General features: G+C 39.3%; 1 protein-coding gene and 1 long non-coding RNA gene across 2 annotated transcripts in view; one reads left to right on the top strand and one right to left on the bottom strand.

Annotated features, from left to right (window-relative positions):
• Positions 1-607: 607 nt before the first annotated feature.
• ACTL6A (actin like 6A) lies at positions 608-10,708 on the bottom strand. Its single transcript, XM_068405676.1, has 14 exons — positions 10,535-10,708; positions 9,515-9,591; positions 9,132-9,306; positions 8,658-8,758; positions 7,240-7,337; positions 6,498-6,592; positions 6,136-6,242; positions 5,965-6,054; positions 5,718-5,779; positions 5,275-5,389; positions 4,849-4,929; positions 3,794-3,889; positions 2,605-2,691; positions 608-1,978 (listed from the first exon to the last, which is right to left on the bottom strand). The coding sequence occupies exons 1-14, from the start codon at positions 10,557-10,559 to the stop codon at positions 1,898-1,900; spliced, it is 1,290 nt and encodes a 429-aa protein (XP_068261777.1). The 5' UTR covers positions 10,560-10,708; the 3' UTR covers positions 608-1,897.
• A 147-nt stretch (positions 10,709-10,855) lies between these two features.
• The window catches only part of LOC137666382 (uncharacterized), a 39,112-nt gene continuing 23,318 nt past the window's right edge, over positions 10,856-26,649 (top strand). The window contains exons 1-2 of the long non-coding RNA XR_011048642.1: positions 10,856-10,908; positions 12,818-12,978. This is a non-coding gene — a long non-coding RNA (uncharacterized lncRNA). The remainder of the gene's footprint in view (positions 10,909-12,817; positions 12,979-26,649) is intronic.

The following is a 26,649-nucleotide window of genomic DNA, read 5'->3' as shown; positions in this document are numbered from 1 at the left end:
CAAGGGAACCAAAACTGTAGGAGGTAGATAAACATATCTATTTATCTCTGTCATCTTGACCTCCAGTTACTCCTCTGCATCACACAAAATACCCACTTCTTAAACAGAAACTCTTTGCAAGGCTGAGAAAACCCCAGAAACTCTTTTGCTGTCCATATGGTGCTAGAACATTCACAGGTATTAACCATCATACTGTAATTCTTTTCTTTGAAGAAGATACACACAAAAGATAAAAGTTGACAAGACATAATGAAACCTAAGCACATGACACAGAAGGAAAGCTTAAAATGCACACTCAATTCATGAAGAGAAACCAAAAAAAGTCTGGTTTGTATCTTCACCTCTAGCTACAAGCTGTCCAGTCAATCCTACTACTTCACTGATGCCACAGTAACTTTTATAAAGCATTACTAACTGCCACGTGCTAAGATACTACGTCTTTTTCTTCCAGTATGACAGTAGCTGGTGACTTGTATCACCTATTGTAGGTGACTTAAGTTTGCCTCATTTTGTAAGAGAAATATGGTTTGTCAATAGCTTTGAAATTCTGGAGCAAGCAACTTTATCTCAAGCAAACTAATGGTTATCACGATAAGACAAAAGCAGGCTGTTTTGATAAATTACTTTATTGTTTGGAGGTAATGTGAAACTGTTTTCAACTAGAGGCCTCATCATTATTTACCCACAAGGTCTTTTAGGATACCAAAAAAATGTAGCAGTGCTGTTGACTTGGTTTTGGGTTTGTTTTTTGGTTTTTTTTTTTTTTTTTAAAATCAGTTAAATGCTATTTGGTTTTCCACAGCTTTTAAGATAAGGAGCAAAACTTCACTGTGACCCAATACAGAACATCACACAGTTGTAAATTAAAGTAAGCTTAACAGCAACACAGAGCTGCATCTTGACAGCCAGCTCCTGCTCAAAAAAAAAAAAAAAAAATCCTACTTCCTCTGACCCTGAGTGGACGCTCCCCCCGCAAAACACAGGCACTTACTGACCCTGCTATGAGTCAGCTGAGGGAGCTAAACCAGCAACAAGTAGCAACAAACAAGTAGTGACTGCCCCTTTGAGTTACACTCCCTGTAAAATGTCAAGCCACATCCTGAGGTCATCTATGACTATTCTCCTCCTCTTGGAGAGACAATTCTTTGCCTTAACTTTCCTGGCTCGAACAAGTTGTGCTTCACCTACATCACAAAGGCATTATATACATTCTTAGAAACTGGGTAAAAAGCACTGATCTTTTACTGAAATGAAATTGATCCATAATAGAAAAATGAGCAAACCAGTGCTTAATATGACATTCACTACATGGAATGTAACACTTTCACTAGACAGTAAAAGTTTACAATGAACTGAGCCACCTACTAGTGACTTTTAGTAGATCACCAAAACTTTCCATGTTTAAAACAGAAGAGGAACCTTCTCTGCAAGTACTCACAAAGTTGCTCAAATATAAAAGACCAAATTTTATTTTTTGAGAGAGAAATAAGAGCAATTTAAGGCCAAAGTACCAGCAAGGAAGACTAATATGTAAAAGTAGAGAAAATATTTTTAATAAATTTGCACAGGCATTTGCAAGGTTATGCCTCTTATCTATTATTTAGCTAACCTGTAAAGATGTTCCCAGGAAAAGATACTAGAGAAAATAGACATTTATACAAAATTACAAAATGCTTGTTACACGAATTATTGCTTTAGAAGGGATGTAAACATCCTTCTTCTATGACAGTACCAATTAGGTCTCTCAAAATTTCTAAGGTTTGTTAAAAATGGAACTTGAATTATGCAAAAAATCCAATATAAACTTTCTACAAAAGAGTCCATCCCATTCCTGAGTATGCTAAAGCTATAAAACAGAAGGAGCACTGAGCAGGCAGCAGGTTTCACAGTAAGAGGTTTAAGGACATTTTCTTTCTACACACTGTTTCCCTCCTTCTTCATATTCTTGTTTAGAAATCCACATCTGTTGAAAAGTACCCTACAAAAAAAAACAATAACAAAACACAACACAAAACACACAATAAAAAAAAAAAAAAAAAAAAAATCAGAAAACAAATGAAGGTTAAGTGAAAGATGATTAGGTTTTCCAAGGAAGAAAAACAAGCAAGTCTTTACATTAAATGAAGTCAGAGGGCTTGACCCGCTTAATTATCTTTTCCTTGAGTTTTATATTGCTAGTGATTAAACAAAAGGCAGGAAGTTGCAGTACCAAAAGCTAATTTCAGTCTCCCTTTCCCATACTGCTACATTAATCCCCACAAACCATTTCAGTACTCAGTAACTTGTAGAATTACAAGCTCAGGAATATGATGCAGAAACAGCTTTGCTGCTTTCATGGTGTACCATATACATGCCATTTATAGACATCATATTTCAAGCCTGTACCTTGCCATTAAAAATGGGAGAATGTGGCAAGTTATTTTTCAATTGGAAATGCTCATGTTGTCTCGTTTTTTAAATAGATTCCCTTCACCTTACCATAAAGATAGACAAGATTATGACTGTTACGGTAGCACAAACTCTGCAATGCACACCTATGCGGAATTAGATTTTTGAGTGACAGTGCTGCTTAGGATAGCAACAGAGTAACAACAGTTTACTAACCAAAGAAGCCAAAATCGAACCACCAATCCACGAGCTGAACCTCCGCTCCACGGTTGTGTTGTTCGCTATCAACTTCAGGCGCATGCTCTTAATGGAAAAGGAGGTACAATGAAAGAACAATATCAGATAAATTGTAGGCTGGTGACCTTTAGGGACAAGAGAAGGACAGCACAAGGAACTTCGTGTATATACCAACATGGAGGTGAAAAAGGTCAATTTTATTAAACTTGCAATAATGCTCATCTGCCCTGTACTTAGAGTTCAAGAACAGTCATAGTGGAACAGAACACGCGTGGCTTTTACCATGGCTCCCAACAGGGAGCACTGGCAAATGCTTAAGGCTAGAAATAGGGCAGGTAGAGAGCAGCAATACTGACGGTATATATTGTCATCTCTAACACTGGGCTACTTAAAATGTGCACTGGGACTAAATGTCTAACGTGCTGAACTTAACTTAATTCATCTAGTCCTTTTTTGGACCCACTCATTCCTTTTGCTTTCAAAATGCCTTGTAGCAATAAAACCTTTGAATTTCAATGGGTTCCTCCTCAGGTACTACAAGCAGCAGCGAGTAACCACCTTTCTCAGTTTCTCATAACATTCATGATTTCAGAGTTTTTAGAAGTAGAACATTTTTTCTTGAATTTGGATATTCAAGAAGTATCATAAGCTATATGTGCTCTCAAGAACACAGGTGTGTTAATACTTTCTTTGACATCGAGTAAGGGAAAAAAAAAATCAAGAATGCTAAATCACCAGGTTTTATCTATGAGTAGGTTGAGTTGTCTGTAGAATCCAGGGAGAACAATTCCCATGACAAAGTGACAAGACCTCAAGCAGAATAACTGAATGTGCCTCAAGTTAGTCAGCAACACTTCAGAAGAGGCCATCAAGGGAAATAGCGACTGTTGCTTAGGGATAATCACAGAACTTAGAATCACACTCTGAAAGCAGGAATGGAGAAGTAAAATATTCAGAAAGCAGTTCTAGTATCTGCTGGAATTAATTTCATGTAGTAACAACTTTTCAAGACGTCATTTTCTTTAGAGGAGATTTCTTACCCCACAGAAATCTCTTCAGCTGTTGGGTTCCTAACAAAGTCAAAGCTATGATACATGCTTGTGTATTTATGTGGCAGAGAAGTAAAATGGTAAGTAACTCAGCGCAGCAATTTAAAGAGTTGTTTTACCGGTGGAGTTTTCTGAGACAGTTCTCTGTTCAATCTGTCTGTGAAACTCTGTATTAGAGTGTTTCCTCCTGCTACAATCACACTGCCATAGAGGCCCTAAAAAGAGAATAAGCAACCTACAATATTAACTCTGAAATCATTCTGAAAACAAGTGTTTCGCAGAATAGAGGAATGGCGCAAAAGTACATATAATCAATAGCAATAATACAATGCTTGATGCCAACAATATTACCTTTCCCGATCCAATAATTTTTTAATCACTTGAAAAATATTTCAAGACAGCTTAATATTAAACTATACAAGGAAGACAGAAGCTACGTGATGAATGATTTCACAGAATATCTTCTAATATAGAGAACCCTACATCTACAGATATCTCCTGTATCCAAGCTGTTGGTTTCCTTACAGCTGGATGTTCCAACCACAAAGGAAAACCCCAGAGCACTGCAACAATTTTCAATCTCACTAATGCTGCAGTTGGTGAACACAAATCACAGCCTGGCCTACTCAGCCAGGCTGACATGCCAGTTAAGAAGAAAAATTTTTGAAACAAGCCCCATGCAGTCTCTATCAAACTTGGAATATTTTCAAATTGACACCCGAGGAAGTTAGAACAGAGTTTTAAAAAGAAAGTTTTCCTTTAAAACCTCTTTTCTTCTTTCTACTCTCTACAATAAAGTTCCATATGATTGGTTATGTTTAGAAAGTATATCTGCCATGCCCAAAAATCTGAAGATAACACTCAAAGTTATGAACATAAAATGCTCATCTGAAGCCAATCCAATGCACATTATGCAGTGCCAGCCACGAAATCTGGACATGAGCAGAAACACTGAGTAAAAGTACAAAATCCTGATTTAGCATTTTGTAAGAGAGAACAGTAATTGTACATATTCCTATATACAAATACGTAATACTTGGAGAATTATTCTAACATGTTTATCGTTATCCTAGGAAATGCATATTTCTTCATCAACAGTGTTCTAGTCCCAAAAAATTACATCAGCACAAAAATATCTATGCCTTAAAATAATGCATGTCTGACTAACACTTACCGGCCTGATGTCTATATCACACATTCCAACGCTTGTTGTGACAACGTGGCTCACACCCAACATCGTGTTACCAGATAAACCCTAGAATTAAAATTAGTAATCTACACATCATCGCTTCAAAAAAGCAGGCATATAGAAGCCCTGAATAAGTTGAATTTACAAATATTACTAGAGAGGGAGCATTTTTTAGGGAAGGAAAAAAAGTTCCTGTTTTCCTATTCAGCTCATCACCACCCATTTTGAACTACATTTCATCCTTTGCTAGCCCAACCCTAAAACAACACAGAGAAGTTGTACCCCCCAAGAGAACTACACAGTGTAAGTACACACACAAATCATGAAATTAAGAACATCATACAAAAGGAAGCCATGTGATAATCTATTAATTTAAAGACTTCCAATTACTGCATATCATAGCTGTTTTACCTTTACATTAGAAGGGTCAAACAATCCCTCAGGAATTTTTAGACGCTCAGCACCAAAGTCACAGTTATAGCCATTGGGGAACTCGTAATGAACTGTTGGCATCTGCGCTGCCACCCTGGAGCATCAGTCAGAAAGTAACATATTAAAGCACAATGTAAACAGGATGTTAAGTTAATTAAGCAGCATTATAAACCAAGGTTTCAACTGGAATATTCTGATTGATATGACTTACACTTTTGATAATATTTATTATGATCTCATGCATCTTAGAATATTAAATAAAAAACCATCAGCTGGATGTACACTGTATTTGTACTTTCAGAAATAAATAGATTTTATCCAAAACCAACTTCTGAAATAAAAGCGGCCAACAGCAATGAACAGGCTAAGCACCCCATGCACAATGGATAATTAATTTTACAAGAAGGAAAACAGTGACGTACTGTTCATCATAGGTTGAATCTGATACTTGGAGGACAGAAGCTTGGAAGTCCTGAATGACACACTATGGAGTTAAGAATAATACGGTTATAAGAATTTCAGTCTCCAATTTGGTAGAATTTATAGAATTGATACTGACTTTTTAAAGATTTTATAGTTCTTCAAGAGGAAAACCTGATATACTTGCAAGCAAAACTTCTTTATGGGATGCCTACAGGAGTTTGAGAGTGGGAGAAACGACCTACTTACATTACACATGTAGTTGTGCCAGGACCTAGTGACCTGGGGTAACTTCTCTTTTCTCTTCCAATTTGCTGGCGACCCCTCACGAACTGCCTCCTGAGATTGTAGGAAACACGATCATCAGTTAACCATTTAAGCCTCTCCCCAAGCAAACAGTAAATAAAGTTACTTTCCCACCTTTGAAGCAATCATATATGGAGGAATTATCTCTATGTTCATTTCCTGAAACAATTCCCGGCACTGCATAGTAATGAAGTCTCCTGCAAGTGGTGATTTTACAATACCTAAAAGACAAGAAAAAAACCACCACCAACAAAAAAATAGAAGAGAAACAAAAAAAACAACCCCCCCACCAACCTAGAAAGCACTGAAATCACAAACTCTCCCAACAAACTATTTCTCAGAGAACACCATTAGGGTTTTTTTTCCCCCCCATATTTAAGGGGATAGAGTTTTGTTGGTTTTAAATCCATATAAAAGCAGAAAGAAAGCTAACTCGACCTTGATACTGCATTGCTGTTATCCATGAAAATGTTTACCTTGCTGAAGTACATATCCATCGTGCACTGGAATAGCAGTGGTATGCGTTGCTCCACTATCCAAAATGAGACCTGTAGATCTCCCATTAGCAAAACTAACCAAAATGATCAAGGTAAATATTTGTATTTTTCACTTTAGAAAAAAATGTTGCCATACAATTAGAGCATAACTAGGAATGAGGACCCCTACGTGTTATTCCTTGGCCCTACTATTTGCCGTTTTCCAGCGCACATCATCTTCTCTCTATGAAGTGCACAACCTCATAGGGTGAACTAACTTCAGCTTTGGATGTACAAAGGTGAGACTTCACGTCAATACTCTGCAGCAAGCTCTAAGTACATCCAACTCATTTAGACTCTGAAGCTGAAAACATGTTATTAGTTTAAAATAATTACAAATGTTCATCTTAAGGCCATGGGAACTTCAAGCTCTAATTACTGTATTTAGTAGTCTGGACAACACACTCTTACCCATGGTATACAATGGGAAAAAAAATTAAAAAGACAAAACAAAGACATTGCTTCCAAAGCAAACAGTTGGATCGGGAGAACTTCAAAACTGAGCTCTAAAGCTTTAAAGTTCAGAAGCAGAATTGTTAATTTCCTCCTTAGATGTTTATGGAAAAATTAATTTGAAAGAAGAAAAGTTAGACATGGTGTTATACTAGGCATTGCCTAGAATAAGTTTACTGTAATTTCCTGGGAGGGGGGCAGGGGAGCAGTGAAGCATTCCAAAGGATACGCTGTTAGAACAGCAGTTTTACACAAGAAAAAAGCAGGGATGTTGTAGTGTTCAAACATCAATTCAGTCAGTTTTTCACGTTTTGCTCTAGTATTCCACTAGAAGAAAAATATAAACCAAGCCACAAATAAGTTACCAAAAGGAAGACATGTTTATCTTGAGGATCATTAGAGCACGCTAAAAGAATGCTAACATAATAAAGAAATAATTAGAATTATTATAGCTATGGTTTCAAATCATATCAAAATTCTATAAAGACAGATTCCTAGTAATTTACTTCTTCAGAATCTTTTTTATTCCAATTCTACAACAATACATTAATGCTTATCTACCACACAGAATTAAGTGTGATATATACTTTTACTGTTTAGAGATTTCTTTACACTTCTACAGCTCTTCCAGTACCAGTCTCTCAAAGAACTCTCTAAAACAAGTAACATGCCCATTTTACAAGGGGAGATACATGAAATAACTTGCCCAGTTGAAAGAAAAATAAATCCAGATCTTCCTGTTTCCAAGGTATCTTCCTACAGTTCTACTGTGCTTGTGATTAAGCCAGGATATATATCAAATATTCTACACATTACTGAAAACATGACGTTTTTTCCAAGCCAATATGTTAAAGTAAGATTATTTCTGTAAAGGGGAATGTTAATGGGAACCTCTAGTCAGACACTGACTGAGCCATCAAACATGAAATAACCATTGCGAGTTCATCCATACTCCACAAGCTACAATTCAACACAAAGGACTGAAAAAGAAAATCCTTTTCATAAGATTTTATTAAAGAAAGGCATAACTGTTTTATGTCATGTCTACCTTTTGTATTCTGACTTTAAGATCTGCCCTTCAAATGCTAAGCTTTATTAAATGACAGAAACCTTGTCCATATTTTTTTCCAGAAATTTATATTCATCCACCTCACTTACCTCACAGGGCCATTTACAGAAATGAGGACAGGAAAATTAAACTTCTCCATCATAAATATTATTCTCTGTCACATAATATTAGGTGTAAGGCTGAATGAAGCACCAGGTTTTCAATGGCATTTTATGATGTATTAAGTTACACTGAATACAACATCCAAATATCTTTTTGCTTCTATTCTAGGCAGGAAAGTGAGAGGTTTTTTTTTTAGTTTTGACTTTTTTTTGATAAGTGAAAAACAATAGCACATTGTAAATACTTTCTAATAGAACTCATGCAAACTATTTCAAATGGTTTTCTTTTTTTAGACTTTTTCTTAAACAGATTACTTTCCAGAACCTGGCAAAGTATTTTAAAATTGTTTTTCCTGTAGAGAAGTTTTAACACTCATAATCTACAAGCCAACGTCAGACTTGTCCAAGACTAACGTTTGTAGAGTCAGCAAGAAGATACAGTTAAGGTTTTCAAAATGCAAAGCTGCTGTTACTCACTGGTGCTTCGGACATAAGGACAGGATGCAAACTTGCTTCAGATTTAATATGCATCTTGTAAGTGTGATCCAAAATTGCCTGGAAACTATCCCAGTCTTCAACTGTAACAACATTGAAGCGAGCAGATTAGTTACTTCTAAGTTTTGTTCCATTTCATAAATACATAAAGGTTTTCCAATGCTTTTTTTGTGTAAAGCTCTTTAGTCAAAAGGTATCCACAGCAGACATACATCTCCTTTAATAGCTTTGGAGAATTCTCTTCCTCTGTAAGCATCAAGATCAGAACATTTCAAGAATTGTGCTGAAAGTCCACCAACATTGTAAAGCAACTATACTTTACTCAATTTGTAAATCACATATCCTTTCTTACGGCTTCTGTTGCCGTACATAGCATCTTTTTATACGAAAGCTATGACTTCTTGCAGCCTAGCAATGCTATTTTAAAAACAGGTAGAAAAAGACAGAGCACCATACTCATTCCATTTTTTAAAGGTGAAATGGCCTCCATATTTTCCCTTGGAACTCTCAGGGCGTTGGTGTCTATGTAGTAAGTTGGGCCCCCTTGTTTGCCTTTGTCACCATCTATCTCCATCAGAGTGCTGCCATTGTCCCTTTCTAGCACCACACCAATGGCTGTTGGAAAATCAACCTGTAAGGCAACAGGTGAGCAGTATATGAGAATTATTAATGTTTCAGGTGGTTTTTTTGCTCATAAATTCAGAACTTTCCTTATACTGTATTGTATAAGTCAGTATTGTACTGTATTGTCAGAACAAAACCCAGTGTATTCTGAAAACTCATAACAAACAAGATCTAAAACATAAATTCATGTTGCATTTCCATTGAGCCACACTCACCTTTGGACAGTCCTCGCCTGCATAGCCTGCTCTCACCGTATACGAGCCAATGTCAAAAACAAGAGCCCCAACTTCATCTGAAAAGATTGTTAATAAAGAGATAGTGAATAGTTGTGACACTCTACTACAATCCTGTCCTTTCCCTGCCCCGTCTGTTTTGCTTGCAAAAGAAGAAAAGCAAGTCAAGGCATCTTTTTCAAGGCAAGGAGAAACTTCTCTGTTCAGAACTACAGTTACTGGAGAGCTATTAGAAGACTGCAGATAAGCTTTAACTTGGACAATGCAATACCTTCCTTTGGCATAAGTAAAAGGGGAATTTTGACAGAAGAGGGAGAACACAGCTGCATCTAAACAGATTACAAGACAAAGCTTTCAAAAAGTGATAATTCAACAGTCATGCAAATCCAGGTGAGCCCAGACCTCCCGGGGATGATCAGAATGAGAAAGGTGGGCCTGAAAACACCAATTCTGTAAGTGAAGGCTGCCACACCATGATGCGCCCTCATCCCTGTGGGCCCAGATCCTCGCTGAGGTGCTCCTACACACCCTCAAGAAAACCGAAATCTGGAACAAAACACCTGGACTTCAGTCCTCACGGAAAGGCACGCAGAAGTGCTCTGCGAAGAGATTCCACCCCCGTTACCAAAGCGCGGGGTCCTCTCGGGCCACCCGGCACCCGAGCAGCGCTAATCCAGCCCAAGGCCACAGCTTGGCCGGTCTCCGGGGGAAGCATCTCAGCGAAACGACGCCGGGAGAGACATAAACAAGGGCTGCAGCCGCCTCCCCGCACGCTGCCTCCCCGCGTCTAAGAAACGGAGGGACCAGGAGGGCTCCGGCTCCGCCGCGGAGTTGTGGGAGCACCGGGCCGCGGCCCCCGGTGCGCGGGGCCTGAGGGAGCGGCGGGGAGGCGGGAAGCTGCTGAGGGAGGCTCGCACGCGCTGCCTCACGGGACGGCGCCGAGCTCAACGGTCGCGGGGCGGGGGAGGGGAGGACGGGCAAGTGAGGCGGCGCCGGACTCACCTCCCCCATACACGCCGCCACTCATGGCTGCCGCTGGGCCCGCGCCGCGCTGCCCGGCCCCGGTGTCCGCGGGCTCCTCTCCTCGGCGACCCGGCAACAATAGCGCCTTGGCCCCGCTCCCCGCCGCCGCTCAGCCGAACCTGCAGGCCGCTGACTTCCCGCCAATAGCAACGCCGCTGCCGCTCGCCCGCCCACTGCGCGGCGCCCCGCCGAACCGCCACTCGGGTACAAGGGCCAATCGCGACAGGCGGGAGGCGGGGCTATGCCGCGTACAGCCAATCCTGAGGCAGGAAGTGGAAGGAGGGCGGGCAAACACGCGAGCGTAGGCGCAGTGTGCGGGCGCGGCGGTGCGAGGAGTGTGGCGAGGCGGGGAGGTGTGAGGAGCGGGCTGGTGAGGCCGGGGGGGGCAGATGAGGTGGGGAGGGGTGGGGAAAGGTAGCGGTAGCTTGGGAGTCCCGAGGGCTCGTGGGGTGGGCTTGCTGCCGCGTGAGGGGATACGGAGGAGTGGGGTGAGTGGAGAGCTGCTGGGGGAGAGGGGCCGGCTGTGGAGAGAGGCGAGAGTTGCTGTAGCTGGGCCCTCCATGAGTCCTTCCCTTGCTACTGTCACTGATCCGTTGGGCTCTTCCATCGAGAATAAAACATGTTTAAAGTGTATCTTGATATCCCAACCTTGTGTTCCCTTCTCCCTTGGGGCGCTCCCTTGCATCTCAGACCTTGATCCCCGAGGCTAGCTTGTGTGGATAGTTGGGCGGTTCTGATTTGCCAGCTCAGCTGCTTGTTTAGCAGTTGAGCTTGTAATTAGGGTTTCAGAGCACCTTGTTTGGTGTCCGAGTTCTCAGCCAAACTTGGTGTTGAGCCAGAACAACCAGAGAGGGGAAACTATAAAGTTGTAGGAATTAAAGGAAACAAAAGAGACCTCAGGGATAACCAGAGGTTGCCGTTAGAGAAGACTAAAATTCTAACTGGAGAATAGGGGAGCTGGCTTAAAATGCAAGCATTCCTGGTGTGCACCTTTTTGAATTCCTAGATGAGGTGGTTTTTTTTGAGGGTGGGAGCTGGTTTGGTGGGGTTGTTTTGTGTATGGCCTGCTGTAATCATGAGTGTTCTTTTCAAGTTCACATAAGATGTATAGCTTATTTCTGTAATACTGTAGTAAGGATCTCCAAGTGATTATATTTAGTCAGAATAATAGAATGACATTTTATTTATTACCTTTACCAATGAAGTGCTACATAGCATAATGAGTGATCTTAATAGCAATTAATTATTGGACTGTAAATAATAAAAAAGTGTTATTTTCACCATAAGACAAAAATTAGTGCTATGAGTCTCCCATTGTCTTGTTTTGATAGAGTTCACAACTTCCTACAAAGTTTTGTTTTTTTCCTTCTAAGTTGTGACTTAAGTTTCAATTATATCTCCTTATTTGCACTGAATTTAATCAGAGAAGCAAGAAGGGAGATAAAATTTACATTTTATGTACCCAGCAGTTTTATTCAAGAGGGTTTGTAAAGCTGTTGTGAATAGAATAGATTATTACAAATTCCATCAAACTATATGCTAGTGAGGGAGAAAAGCAGGCTAGGTGTGTGTGTTTGGACTACAGCTCCCAAGATGCTGCAGTTAATGTTAGGCAGGTGACAAGCAGTCCCCCTTTAAGTCTCATCCTGAGACTATAGGAAAAATAGTAAAATCCAACAGTGAGGGACAACCAGTGGGTTGGGGTTTTTTAAGCAAAATTATGAGAATGGACTTAATAACTCTCGAGGATAAGGAATTTAATTTGACAGTTTGATTCTCTGTTTTTTTTAATGAGGAAACTTCATAATTTTATCGTATGATTAAGAAATCTAATTTTTACGTAAGTTGTAATATAATACAACTACAAAGTACAGATGCTAGCATTAGGAAGATAAATATAAATACTACTATTTCACTAACTATACCTCATCAAGTCAGTGCACCTCAATTTTGTATTATGAAATCTTGTAAAGTTAAGGTGTTTTCATGATTTCCAGTATGTGGCACTAATACCCAAGGTAGAGTTATTTGAGGAGGAGGAATTAATTGCAGATGGGAAAATCGGTTCAGAAAATTTGGAATGACAATGCCAGAGGATCTTCATTTAGCTCCTGCTTTTACTTTATTTTGTAGTAATGGTTCAGTGTATTCATATGATAATTGACACTTTGAGCCAGATCCTGCTCTCTGCACAAGAGCTGCTTGTGATTGATCTGCAAGCCAGAAACAAACACAGCATTCTGCTGCTTTATTTTTCTCCAGTATTTCTTCAACACAGAAGAATTCCCGGTGATGCCATCAGAAAATGTGTGGTGGGGTAAAGAGGCTTGTGGCTGTCTGAGGCATGGAGAGAGGGCGTGCCTGTGCTTGATCCATCTTTGCTGCTCCAGTGGCTGATCGGGACCGATAGTAAGAACTGCAAGGTAATGTGCACTGGAAATCATGCTGATATCTAGAAGCCTCAGGATTTGACAAGCATAAGGAAATAAAGCCGAATCTGTGTAATCCTCAAGAAGCCTGGAGGATATGGGGAAGGAAATGCAGACTGACAACTGTCTAGGGCTTACTTTTCTCTGCCTTGTGCCTTTATAGGCACTTACATCAGTGGAAGGTGTGTAGAACATCATCACCGTGTTTTGATAACATTTTACAGTGACTTTGCTTTACAGCAGTGAGGATAACCCTACAAAGTTCAATGCACGAGAGAAATAGACTCCAGGCATCTTTTTTCAAGAGATTCCAGCCTTGCTTAGAGAGACACAAATCTAGGATTATTTCAGTGAATTCCTGCACATTATCCTATGTTTGCATAAGAGCAGGTGAAACCTAGAGTTTTGCTGCCACTGTCCATAGCATACCCAAAAACTTTTTTTTTTTTAAGTATTTTTGCATAGTTTCCTCAGAAGCAATGCTTATAAAATCAAAGTAGATAGAAAGAATTAATGTATTTTATCTAGGTTCCCACATTGGTACAAATGGCCATAGTATCTGAGCAGGAGTTTCAGGTGTAGGTATAATGCAGACTACGTGCTTTTCATGGGGATAGCACGTACTGATTTACTGTATATGACACTGTATGTAATAACTCTGGAGTCAGGCACTAACATAAATTGTCCGCAGGAATAAACAGAAGAATAATTTTTAAAGTGAGGCATGAATCAAGACTCCAACTGATGATGCTTACTACTAAGCAAAAGTTAATTTCATCAGTGATAGTCTGGAGAATCTGAAGCTTCCTGATCATTGCTTTGAGGTTTTTAAAACTTCATTAAGATGTAATTTTTTCAAGCAAGTGCATTCACCTTTCTGGTAATATAAAGCGATGTAGAAAGTGATGTATATGTCAAGCCAAAACTGAACAGAATCATTTTTTGTCTCTTAACTAGCTGCACTTCCCCATTGGGTGGCTGATGGCCTGTTGCTTGTGAACAGTGCCATACAACTGCCAGTCAACGTCCCAGACTGCAGTGCCAGCTCTTAGATGTGGCAGCAGGCTGGCTGTGACAATGGGTTATTGATAATGTCTGTGTTCTTCCTTGTTTCTTGATTGCAAAATGCATGTTAAAGGTTTTGTTTTTCTTATTTTCAGAAGAGGTATTAAGTGTTTATGTGAGCTAAAAAAAGCATCTGTAAATGAAAAAGCAAAATAATCATTAGTACCCATTCACTCAGGAACTTTGTATGACCTCTCAACTTTCCACTTTCTTTGCTAAAGTACTTGGGTACTTTGTCAGTTTTAATAGTTCGCTTCCTTACGGGGCTGCTGTGAGGATAAATATGCTATCATCCTCCTATCGTCTTTCTAGAGAAAGAGCTAGAACACAAACTAAATGCTAAACCTCAGTAAGGGGCCTCAACATTGCCACACCTGACCTTTAGGTTCTTACCTCAGACTGGAATCCAAGCATAACATGGGTTATGTTTCATACAAAATGTACTGAAGACAGACTACTTAAAACTGGATTTGCGACAGCGTAACCACTGTATAGGGTGTTTGGGCTCAGAGGCTGAAAATGCTGAGAGGAGATATGTCTGAAATCTGTCTGTGGCTCCAGCAAGGCAGTCATGGGGAATATATATCCTGGAATCTTCTTTTGGAGCTTGTGTGTTTAACTTGTCCTTTTGTAAAAGACCCATGACTCACTCTTGTTTTAGAACACGATTGAAGGAAGAACTGATGGTGCTTGCTGTTAATATACAGTCAACTTTCCATGACCAATAGATGGCCTGACTAGTTTTCAGAGAGTAGGGGGAAACAAAAGAATGCATGCTGAGACTCCAGCTGACTCTGGAAAAAAACACATAGTATTAGAGCTGCTTTATTGTTCTGAACCGTAAGTAGTTCCTGTGAAACCAAATTGGAGGACTCTGGACCACGTTCCTTGTTTAGCTCAAGCACAGTATGAATTCACAGAACCAGATTAGGTGTGAAGGTGGTACAGCAGCATTTGCTTGGAACTGGTTTTGAGGTAATAGGTCTGCTGGTCTAAGCCAGCCCTGGCCAGAACTTAAGTGTGCCTGTATTGCCCTGCTCACATGAGTTCCATGTGTACATATGTCTCATTTGGCTCAGATCTGGCAGAACTTACTGTTTCTGGCTTAGTGCTTGGTCTGTAGTCACTTTGGGTTCTTGCAGGGCTTGTTAGCTTGGCCTGGGCCAAACCTGACCTGTCTCAGTATCTCTCATCTGTAGAAACTTACAGTTGTGAAGCCAGCTTAGCCTGATAAACAGAAGATGTTTGTGTCGGCTCAGCCTTACCATTATACGAGGCATTTTGATCCCCTGTGCTTCCCACTGCTAGAATGGAAATTTGGCTGTAATAGCTGAGCAGATAGCATGGAGTACAGATGTCGTGTGTCTTGGTCGGACGCTGTGTCTTCAGTCTCACAGGGTTCAAATTCCTATTCCCAACTTTCCAGGCGGGTGCTGTGTTGCCTCACTAGTAGTTTTGGACTGTGATACCATGCAGCTAAGAGTCATGGCTCTGTGCAGCCAGAGGTGAGGAATCCAAAAGGAGAGCTTGCTGATTAAACCTACTCCTCTGAGAGAGAAGAGCCCCGAGACCCTATTTCTGCATATGCGTTCTTTATTGGGTGAAATAAGGCAGTCTTGGGAGTAGGGCTGTAGGGGTGTGCTAATCAATGGTCTTATAGGACACTTTTTGTGTTACCTTTTTGGAACCTCGTTAGGCTTGGGATCTTGGCCTGTTCTACTATAGAAAGCTATTTTCACTTGACATCTGGAAACGTTTCTTGTGAAGGGGAGGTTTTGGTGTAACCACGTCTATTCTGCGCAATGTTTCTTCTGCTACCAGGAGAGGGCATAGGAAAAGCAGGGGCAGAGGCTTTGGCAATCAACATCAATGTAGCAAGTTTTGGAATACAAACTAGAATAGCATTATTTCTACTGGGTTTCAAAAAAACAAGGTATCGGCGTGATTTTCTAGATTTATGTATTACTGTATCACAAAAAAATAGGTTGTTATAAACTTAATTATTAAATGGTAGGACAGTGAGGAAAAATATTAGTGTATTTGCTGGATGAGCATGTTCGCAAAGAGATTGTCACTTTTTTCCTGAATTCATTCAGGTCATTACTATGACAAGTATGTACTCTGTCATCCAAAATGACTATGTAGCGCAATGCAATTGCACTGCAGCAAGAAGTCTGATCCAGAAAAGGGTGTGCTTTTATTCAGGAGACACCGATTTATACAGGGAAGCTTAGGATTGCAGTGCTTTATCTGAATATTTATTCACAGAAAATCTGTATTCTAGGGCAGTCATGCTACTACTGTTCAAAAGTATCAGCTGCTAAATTACAGCACCAGCACACATCTGTATTCATATGCTCCATTTTAAAAAGTCATTGGGGTGGTAGATAAGATCTTTCATTATTTGAAGATCATTGAAATTGCTGTAACAGATAAGTTCATGGCATCTTTAATAACTATTATAAGAATTCTGTTTTTTATATCACATGCAAATTTATAATCCCTTTTTCTTCCACTTATGTGCTTATCTTGGAGCCTGATTCCTCTCTCTCACCACTTTTACACTGGCACAGTGTCTTTTATTTTAGTGCAGCAGAATTGTAGCCAAGAGGTGCATCAGACTCATGACATCTTCCTTGCAAGTGAAGTTGAGAAGAATCAGTGTTTCCAAGTGTTGTCAGGAAAAGATGTGATACAGTGCAGAACCTACAAGATCTGCAGATGATGAGCTTTCCTTGAGTCCTGATATGTCAGCCTATGTGTGTGGGTAGTCTTCATTATTTACTTCTTTATATGAAAATTAGCTATGGCATAGGGCGTAGGGGCTAGGAGGGTGGTCAGGGATGTTCTTTCTTGCCAGACATAAGAGCACCACTCCATGACAGTCTTCGTATTTGGTATTTATTAATTTCTTGAAACTTTTAACTATAGAAGGCTTTTAGGGTAGAGTTTTATTATCAGTCATGACACTTGTTTTCTTGGAACAATCAAGAAAAATAGAGATAGAAAACTGTCTAGCACTGTGGGATGCTTGTGGTAGAAGAGAACTAATGTGGGCAAGTCTCAGGTATTTTTAAACTAGTGCTTTTAGGAAACTGGGCTTGTCCTACCTTTTTGATTGCTTCCACAGATGATACGGTTGCAGCATAAGCTATATTATATTACTTGACAACAGATAATCCATCTAGAACACAGACTGCATGAATATCTTTATCCTAGTAAGAGCTTTGATAAGAAATTTTTGCTTTTTGAGGCATACAAAAGAATCCAAACGTGAAACACAACTGGAGGAAACCAGGCCTTTTAAGCTATATTGCTCAGAAGCTGCTTATTTTCAATGGCTTGTTCAGATGGACCTCACACGGAGTTGTAAACACAGTTTCTCTAAGTGCGTACTAGCTTTTTTGTGCTTGCTGGTGCTAGCACAGGGACAGCCAGTCCTAGACACTTAAGATCTGTGTTGCTTTCTAGAAATTCTAGTGCTGTATGGATCCTGAGGCTGTGTCATGTACCAGAAGTGTGGTTCAGTTGACTTGGTAGCTGATGGTTAATCTGAACTACCAGCTCTGAAAGTCAGTCAGAGGAGACTGCAGGTGTCAGCATCGTTGGTGGCCCATATGACCTTGCCCTGTCTTGTGTTGGAATGGTTGGACTTGCCACTGTCCTCTCTTATCAGAATTACTCCAGTTTTCCTGCCCCAGCTAAAGTGGTTGTCACCTATTGGAATGTTTTGGCACATAGTTTATGGGGTCGGGAGAGTCTGGTCTGAGTTGCAAAGGTGTTAGATGACAAATGGTGGAACTGGAAAAAAGATGGAGTGAGGGTAATGAATTGCTGGTTTTGGATGCATCTGTGTTAAAGGGCAGGCTGTGTCTGTGAATTTGATTAAAATTGAGTACTAAAGGACACTAACAGCAGTGTGTTCAGGTGTTCACATTTTCTGAATGTTAGTACTTTCTATTCCTTGGCTTATCTCACTGAATTTCACTGTAATAATGTTCCCAGTTAAAGCCAAATCATGGGAAAGCCAGAGACTGCTGAAAGCCTGTAGTTTCTGCTACTACGGAATGTTGTTATCTTTCAACATGGACATCCTTGACATCAGCTAGTCTAGCTGCAATATTGCTAATGGAGAAGCGCAAGAACACTAATAATAAGTTTGGCATCATCTGACAAGGCACTCATCTGTCCTCTAGACAGACAGAGAAAGAAAAAAAAATATTTTGCTTGCTCAACAGTGTATTGTTCAGAATCATATTCATAGCTTAGGAAACAAAAATCATCATTCGTCTCTGATGTTTACATGGCATGACAGTGTAAGGGCCTTTATAGAAATAATAGGTTCTGATAGGGTTTTTTTGTATTTTCTGTAACTCTCTGGCATATAGTGCATTGGGCCTGCTAAAACCTGAGCTCATTTTCTCCAGCTAAAAACCAGATTCGAGTAGACACACCTAAGAGGAAGGACAGAACTTGGAAAGTATGGAGAAAGCCCTTTGTGATTGTCTTTTATGCCAGGTGACTATAGGCGTGTTTAAGTGGCTGGATTCTGCAATGTGGTGCATTTCACAAGCGTTTAAATGGCTGATCCAGAAAAATGCTCAAGACTTTTAACTCCCACTGACTTGAGTGAGCTGATCCTTTCCGGGGATGAATCACTTAGAATAAAATCAGTAATAACTTACTTATTGGATGATTCCTGTCTCCAGTCTTTTTTTAATGTACTGACCAATTTTTAATTTAATTTTCTAATCTATTGGCAAATTTTATCCGTGTATGGAAAAGATTCTTTAAGGATTGGCAATCCAGTTTTCCATCAGGCACTACGTATGTTAGACTTGGCAGCATGGCTGACACAATGTCACGAAATGGGTGTAAGATTTTGTCATTGTGCCTCTTCCTAAGACTCCATTAGAAGCCTTGTTCTCTGACTGCAGCTCTGCACCAGTGCCTTGCCCTTCTGCCCATTCATTGACTGGATTTGTTCCCATTGTGCTGTCCAGAACATTCACATGAGTCAATCTCACATGCTGAGACAAAAGCAAATTGATAGGGTTGGATATGATTAAAAAAATGAAGGTTTTGTGAAGACCATCTATTTGCAAAAGCACAGAAAGTTTTTGTATATTTAAAAATACTTTTTGGTCTTAAATCTAACAACATTTCATATAAAATATGTCCTTGACAGACTGCATTTATTCTTAAAAAAAGCGAGTTTGGGAACACTGATGATAAGATGTTTGTTCAGTTGTGGTAATGAGTGGAAGGTAGGTGGAAAGTTTGTAGTTGGATCTAAATTTGTGCAAAGGGTAACTGTGAAAAAATGAGAAGCTTAGCTTTGGACCATCAAAGAGAAGGTCTATGGGAAGCATAGAGCATGCATTGGCCATCTACATATTGGTGAACTTTGCCTTCAGTGGTTTCTAAACACAGAATAGTGCTTGATGTCCTGTCAGGAAAAATGTAATACCAGAGGTAATGTTATATTGAGGTTTTACTTCGCTCAGATCAAGATATTTCTGTCAATTATAACCCAGCAGAACATTTGCTAGTATGACGATGCCAGAGTTTAAATAATTAAAAATGAGTTGTCTTCAGCAAATAAATGAAGTATGCCTAATGGAGCATTATCTTTTGAATATCCTTTCTGTTCATTACTTGTTTTGTCATAAAATTCAGTCACTTGCAATGGCTCGTTCAGCCTTTCTGGAAAATTATCATGATGCAAGTGTACTGCCTTCCTAATTGCAGAGGGAGAGTAGATTTTGAAAATAATAAAAGTAAAGCCCTTTCTTATATAAACATTTTCAGTCATAGCACTGAAAGCACTTTTTAAAGGAGTTAGAATCTTTATTCACATTGTACAGCTGGGGAAATGTTTTATGAGAACTCATCCAACAAGCTAGTAGTATAGCTGAGAATTTAACTTGGGTCTCCTTAAATTTCATCTCACTGCCTCAGTCATGAGGACAATCAGGGGCCCTGCTGCTAATCTAATTACATTTTCTCTCAGGTAGATGGTGAATCTGTATAGATCTAATGCTCTGACTGGTAACTAGTGGAAAAAGAACGAGTGAAGATACTTGTCTTCCATCTTGCTACTCTGCTTTCAAATTGCAGGGCTGAAGAAGGTTCAGTCAAATCTCCAGTCTGACCAGCAGCAACCAGAGGGTAAAGCTAACTCATGCTTGGTGTCAGCAAGCTCCTTCCAGGAGCAGAGCAACGGTGCAGCAATGTCGTGCCTTTGCCACACCCTGAAACCGAGGGCTGTTAGGTGTTCCTATGTCCGTACAGAAATCTCACTATTCCAGAGCAACTGTTCTGATAAAGGTTTTTCTTTTACATAAGCTTCATTGTTTGGTGAAGTAGTGCTTGTACTTCTTTGTACGATTGTCAGTTTAGAGTCTTCCTTCTCTTACACTTAGAAAATCATATTTTTAACAGGATTTCTTTGGTAGAAATGTATACATTGTGCTTAATATGCTGATTCTTCCTACCTTTATAGTTTGTTTGCTCTTGAAGGACCTGGATGTAATTTTTGAACTTAGGTGTTGGCAAAGTTTCTTGCCTTTATTCTTGTATATATAGAAGCTGGGCTTCTAAAGCCTGTCTGTCCTCTTCTTCAGGGACACCTAAATTTGAATCCATCTAAATTTCAATGAGTGCTAAATTTTACTCCAAAAAGTTTTAACTAATTGGCATCTAGGTACAGAAATATCCTAGTTGCAGCTGCTGGTTACTTCTATTCCATTTCAGGTTTGAAGTGGGGCAGAGTTCAAATGCATTTAATGTGTTTTCATGAGGAGTTCAGCACAAAACTCAGTTGTCATTGTAGAACCATTCCTATCCAACTTTTACATAATAGCTAAGTGGTTAGAGCAGCTACCTCGGTTCACTTACTTCCTCAGCTCTTCTTATTTCATCTCTGAGAATTGTGCCCTTTCCTTTAGGTTATAAAATGATCTGAGTGCTAATGCTTTCCAGTGTGCTCTTTGAAAGTTAGTTTATGTGCATTTAGGAATCCAGAAATCCTGAGGTCCAAAGAAGAGCAAGTAAAAGGATGCCAGATCCTGAATTATAATTGGTAACATATGCAAGCAGGGGTGGAAGATGCTTTTCTTGTGTTTTGTACCCAGAATTCCTTCAGTTTTACTTAATGATGTAAAGAAGAGTGGTGCAGATACTAAAGAATCTCAAAGCAGATTTCCTTTTACTTGTGATTTTTTCCATCTAACTATGGAAGAATTAACCACACCCAGATTTCTCTAGCTCTGTGATGTACACATCATAGTGTGGTCAGATTCACTGTGATCATGCTGTGCAGAAATAACAAAGTGCTTTTTAATTTGTTCTCTGACATTCGGCTAGAATCGTGTCATCTTTAAGCAGAGTATAGTTATCAGTAACACTAAATACAACTGCTAATGTGTTTATTTCTAATGACATAAACACAGGAACTCTTGTACAATTTGTACAAATGCATTGTTAAGGAAAAATGAGGGTATGAGAGCTGATGTGAATAAATATAATGATAAGTAACTTTACGTAACAATAAACTGAAAAGGAAAAATGTAAAATACATCCACTCTTGTCTGAATACCACTGTGAGCTATTTTAATGGGAAATTTTAACAGAATTGAAAAAAAGGGAATAAACCCAGTGTCTGAATTATTAAAATAATTAGAAACCAATTTGCTTCAATTAAAGACTTAAAGATGCTCCCAATGCTTTGATTAAGAAAAAAATTAGAAAGTTTCTTATTCACCTCGGCAGGCATCTCTGCAAAATGGAAGGTCCCTTGTGCTCCTCTGAAGCCATTTAATGCATATATGAGCGTGGATTCTCAGCACTATCTATAATGCATATAGTGCTTTCTGCTCTCCGTGGCTTTTTTCCCACTCTCTTTACGTCATTTGCCATTTGTGAGGGTTGCCAGGGTAATGACCAATCATCCCTGGAGAGATGCCTGCTAGTAAGGACAACATAGGCTTTCTCTTTTTTGGTATTCTGCAGTATGTATTTGAGAGCTATTCTAGCATCAAGATTGCAGAACTTTTGTTTAGTTAGTAGGGAGTGAAAGTTTACAGAGTATGAAATAACAGTTTACAACTATTGAGGTAAGTGAGGATTTTTCTTTTCTATTTTATTAACAGCTCTGTCAGGATTTATTCAAAATACTGATCATCATTGCCATTTTTTTTTTTTGCTATACATGTAGATGGCCTTGAAATTAGTAACAGCAGAGAGGTTTTGCCTAATTTGAACAATGAAATCTTAGTAGTGCTACATATACAGCAGGTCAGGGTTTTATTCTCTTTGTAATTATGAATCCCACAGCCTTTCTCGCCACTACATTCACCATATACATCCATTCATCCCAAAAATATTTTCAGAAGAATTAATTAAAAACAAAAACAAACACAATGTGTTGTAATGCAGATTATAGAGCATTAACTGTGGTTGCCTCTAAGGCAAATGGGAAGTTCTGAATAGTCTTCATTGTATTGTATGTATATAACAGGCCACATCGACTGGAAAACTGAAAATACAGAGTTGAGCCCTATCCTGGAAGATGCTGAAGATGTTGAACTCCTGTTGTTTTTAAATTTTGTCTATTAAATAGACACTTGCAGGCTCGTAGTCTAACTCTTTGCTCACCTGTGGACAATAAGAAAATAGAGCCTCTAGATTGCAGGATTTTTTCTGGAACTGATTCTATCAGAGGAAGCTGGTGATGGCAACTGCCTTGCAGAATGGGCTCAAATTTTGTTCTTTTGCATGTGAGGGCACATAAATAATACATAGGAGAGGAGGCAAAAAAAAAATCCATTCCAAAGTTCCCAATGACCTCAGAATTTCTATGAAGTGTTTATGTGTAATCTGGGTTATGACACATATGACTGAAGTGGTTGGTTTGGGGTAGGGTTTTTTTTGTAATTGTTTTAAATGAACTACATTGGAATTATTTTGAGTTAAGAGCATGTTTGTTGGTACAGTCCCATTTGTGTGCTGGCTTCCTGGGAGAAAGGGACAATTGAAGAGGCTGTATTGTTTTTCTGTAGAATTGCTAAGATATCAAAGTTCAGAATAGTAACTGTCTCATAAAAATTACTATTTGCTGCTTAATGTATTTGCACCTACGCATAGCTTCCGTGTGCTTCACATCCTGGCAATCTTGCATGTCGTGATGGGCACGACACATATTAACCTGAATAAAGCACATATATTTATTTCACTCTATTTCCTGCTTATTGCAAATACATACAGAATGTGAGTTTGACTCACACTTTTCCCCAGTGGAAATATACATTTAGGGCATTTAATTTCGCATGGTAAATTCCAGTTACTAAATTTTAGATGTTACTGTGTGTTCAGATGTTTTTGTGATAGCTTTGCATTATCAAAACAACTGGAGCGCAGCAGTGAGTCTGGATGTGTATATATGAGAGAGAAGAAAATTGAGAGTGACAATTTTAGTCTGAGGTGAAAATAATCTTTTCATCAGGCTGTTGAGAAAATATATTTGTTCAGAAAGTAGACCTGTTTCCTCTTTCTAAAAATTGATACTGTTTTTTTGACATCTCTGTTCTGAAGATAACTTTTAAGCCATTTAAGATATGCATAATAGTTAAATGGTTACACTGGAGGAAAAAAAAACAGTAAGCTCAAAGAAAATTTATCATTATCTAATGTTCCTGGTTTATCAGCGTTCCATATGATTCCACCATTTTTAGTAATCTGGGAAACAAAACTACAAAAAGACCATTTTGTTTTATTCTAGGTGGTGTCTTATGACAGAAAAATAACATGATGACAACCAGATAAGGCATGTTAATGAGTAGGTTTTCAAATGAGAGATTCAGAGGTAAACCTTTCTGGAGAAGATGGTGGGTAGCAAGCCTCAGTCATTGTGTTCACCTTTTTCCTGTCTATCTGCTTCTCCTCTCTCATTCCAACTTGAGAATGCTCTGTGACTGTGTTATGCAGAGAATAGCATTTACTTTCAGAGAGTGGGACAGAGAGAGAGGAGCTGAAAGGAGGAGAAGGGAATGGAGTCTGCATTGTAAGTTGTTCACAGTATAATGTGTGTCAACGACTAGGGCAAGGCATCTGTGGCTCTGAGGAGTGATGCAGGAGATAGGCAATTCTGCAGCAAGAAGTCTGGGAAATCGGCAGGCAAACAGACTGGGAGTAATGAAGGAAAGCTGTGAGGTTAAGTGGAACTAAGTGATGGTTATACTGGGGGTGCAGTAAACTGAGCAAGTAGTAGAGAGCTCCAGGGAACAGGGTATGAAGATTCCTGGAGCATCTTGATGAAGCTGGTATGCAGGGTTAGGGGGTAAGCCAGGGAGGATAGGTCGGACAGAGACAGACACTAAAGTTTGGGATGCAGTATTTGCCCATGACACAGTATAAGTGCTGTTGAACAATTTGACCTTTTAATGCCATGTCTATTGCTGGAAACTTTGGAGTGGTGAATTCCAGTTGTTTCTTTATTTTCTACTTTTGAATACATAGAAAAGAAGAGGAAGAATTAACAGCACAAATCAATCCACTGATGAAAAGTCAGTCTTCGGACCAGGATGGAAAAGTATGGCACAGGCTGGAAAATGAGGAGATACTCATGAATGGGAAGGCAAGTTAGGATGACAAAAGAGAAGCAGTGCCTATCCTAGAAAGATTGAGACATCCTGGATAAGTGCAAGAATATATAAAACCATGCAGTAGCCCAAACTCCTCATCCCTTGAGAAGCAAAAGGCAAAAAATAAATGAAGGTGAATAATCATCAAGTGAACAATAGTTTCTAAACATAGTGTATGACAAAGCAAATCATTATTGATAACAGTATTAGTACTATCATTGCACTGGACAGCTCAGCCTCAACTGTGGCCTTTGCTGTTAGAGGTTAATTCTTCTGAGACCTGATAGATTATTTTATCTGATAGCTGTAATCTATCCATCATCTGGCATTACCTTTTTTGTTTTGCATTTTTTTTTAAATGAGCAATTATATATCTTAAAGGAATACTGTGAGTTTTAATTCGTGACTGTAGCGAATAACGAGACCATCTGATAAAAAATTAACTCATTCATTTTTATCTAACCAAAGCCCTATGGTTCTGTATTTTGTTGCTGCTGTTTGGAACCCAAGTTGTTATTGCATTACCTGGGCCTGACTGTCCACTGCTATGAATAAGCATATCTCTATTACTTCTGAGATCTGGTGACGTAACTCCAAAACTCTGATGTGAAATCATGAAATGCCTGTATTCAGGGCATTAGAGAAATAATTTAATTGCATGAACTTAGTTAAAGTGGCACCAGAAGGCACAGGAACAGTTACAATATAAATGTCTTATTTTAAATTGCCACTTGCTGGCATTTTTGAGAAAGAGTGGTGAAAATGCGCTTTATCATCCAAAGCTGCAGTCCAGGGACACAATAAAGGCATGCAGAAGGAAAGTTACTGTTACTTGACCAGAACTGTGCATAGTTAGGAAAGTTTGAAATTTAGTATATATTACAGTACTTTTCAACGTCCCTTTTAAAGTGCACGTTAAGGTTCACTTTGAACAAGTAATTAGAGAGAAAGTGTCTTGTGGTTTAATACAGAAGTGGTTGTCAGAAGATGGGCATTTTAAAGCACTTTACTAAAAGCTTCCAATTTATACTTTTAGTCCTATTTTCAAATTATTTAACTTGAGTTTCATTGCACATCTGTAGGCTCTTGAGCTTCAAAGAGACATAGATGCTTTCGAACACGGCATCACTTATTCCTGAATTGTTACCTATTTACTGTGTGATGTTGGACAAGTCCATTAAACACTTAAGGGCTTGCTTCTTCCCATATGTAAGCTGGGAATAAGTAGTATTTACCTTATAAGACTACGGACATTATCTGTTATTCTTTGTGTAGTGTTTTGAGTAGTCATGTTGTTCAGGGCCTAGTTACTTAGATATGCAAAGTACTACTACACACAGCCCTCCGAGATCCCCTAGTTCGTCTTGTTTTTCTACTGTAGTTACAAGGTCAAGTTGAAATAATCCGTATGATTATAAGAGCTTGTATGAAAAACTTTCCTGGAGAGCAACATCTGTTATCTGGTGGTAATAATGATTCAAAGGAGCTCTCTGGGAAGAGAATACAGTCTGTCTCACATGAACAGGATGACTCAGTAGTCCACATTTGGAAGGAGAAACATTCTCCAGGACTCAACGAACGTGATTCTGGAGGCTCATTACATGCATTATTACATGCTTTTGTGAAGCTCTCTTGACACAGCGCAATGCGAATGGTTTCTGGCAGCCATGATTCCATCTTCCCCAGGAGCAGAAGTGATACCAAACCGTTTGCAGTGCCAGTGCTGCAGACTGACTCATTCCTCTGCGATTCCTCAGTGGCAACACACGTGGCTCTCATTTCACGTGCTTGGTTATAAAGCTGAGTAAGAGGCCTAACAGCTAAGGGCTCCTAACAATTGCTGAAGTCCCAGAGCCTTGTAAGTCCTGACACAGGTTACCTTGTATAAACTATCCTGTAACATGATAGGACTCTGCCACACATGTATTTTTTATTGGTAAATGTTTAACAGCTGAGA

Source organism: Nyctibius grandis, chromosome 8, assembly GCF_013368605.1.
Source record: "Nyctibius grandis isolate bNycGra1 chromosome 8, bNycGra1.pri, whole genome shotgun sequence".
NCBI classification, from domain to species: domain Eukaryota; kingdom Metazoa; phylum Chordata; class Aves; order Nyctibiiformes; family Nyctibiidae; genus Nyctibius; species Nyctibius grandis.
This window is presented reverse-complemented; position numbering and strand designations above follow the sequence as displayed.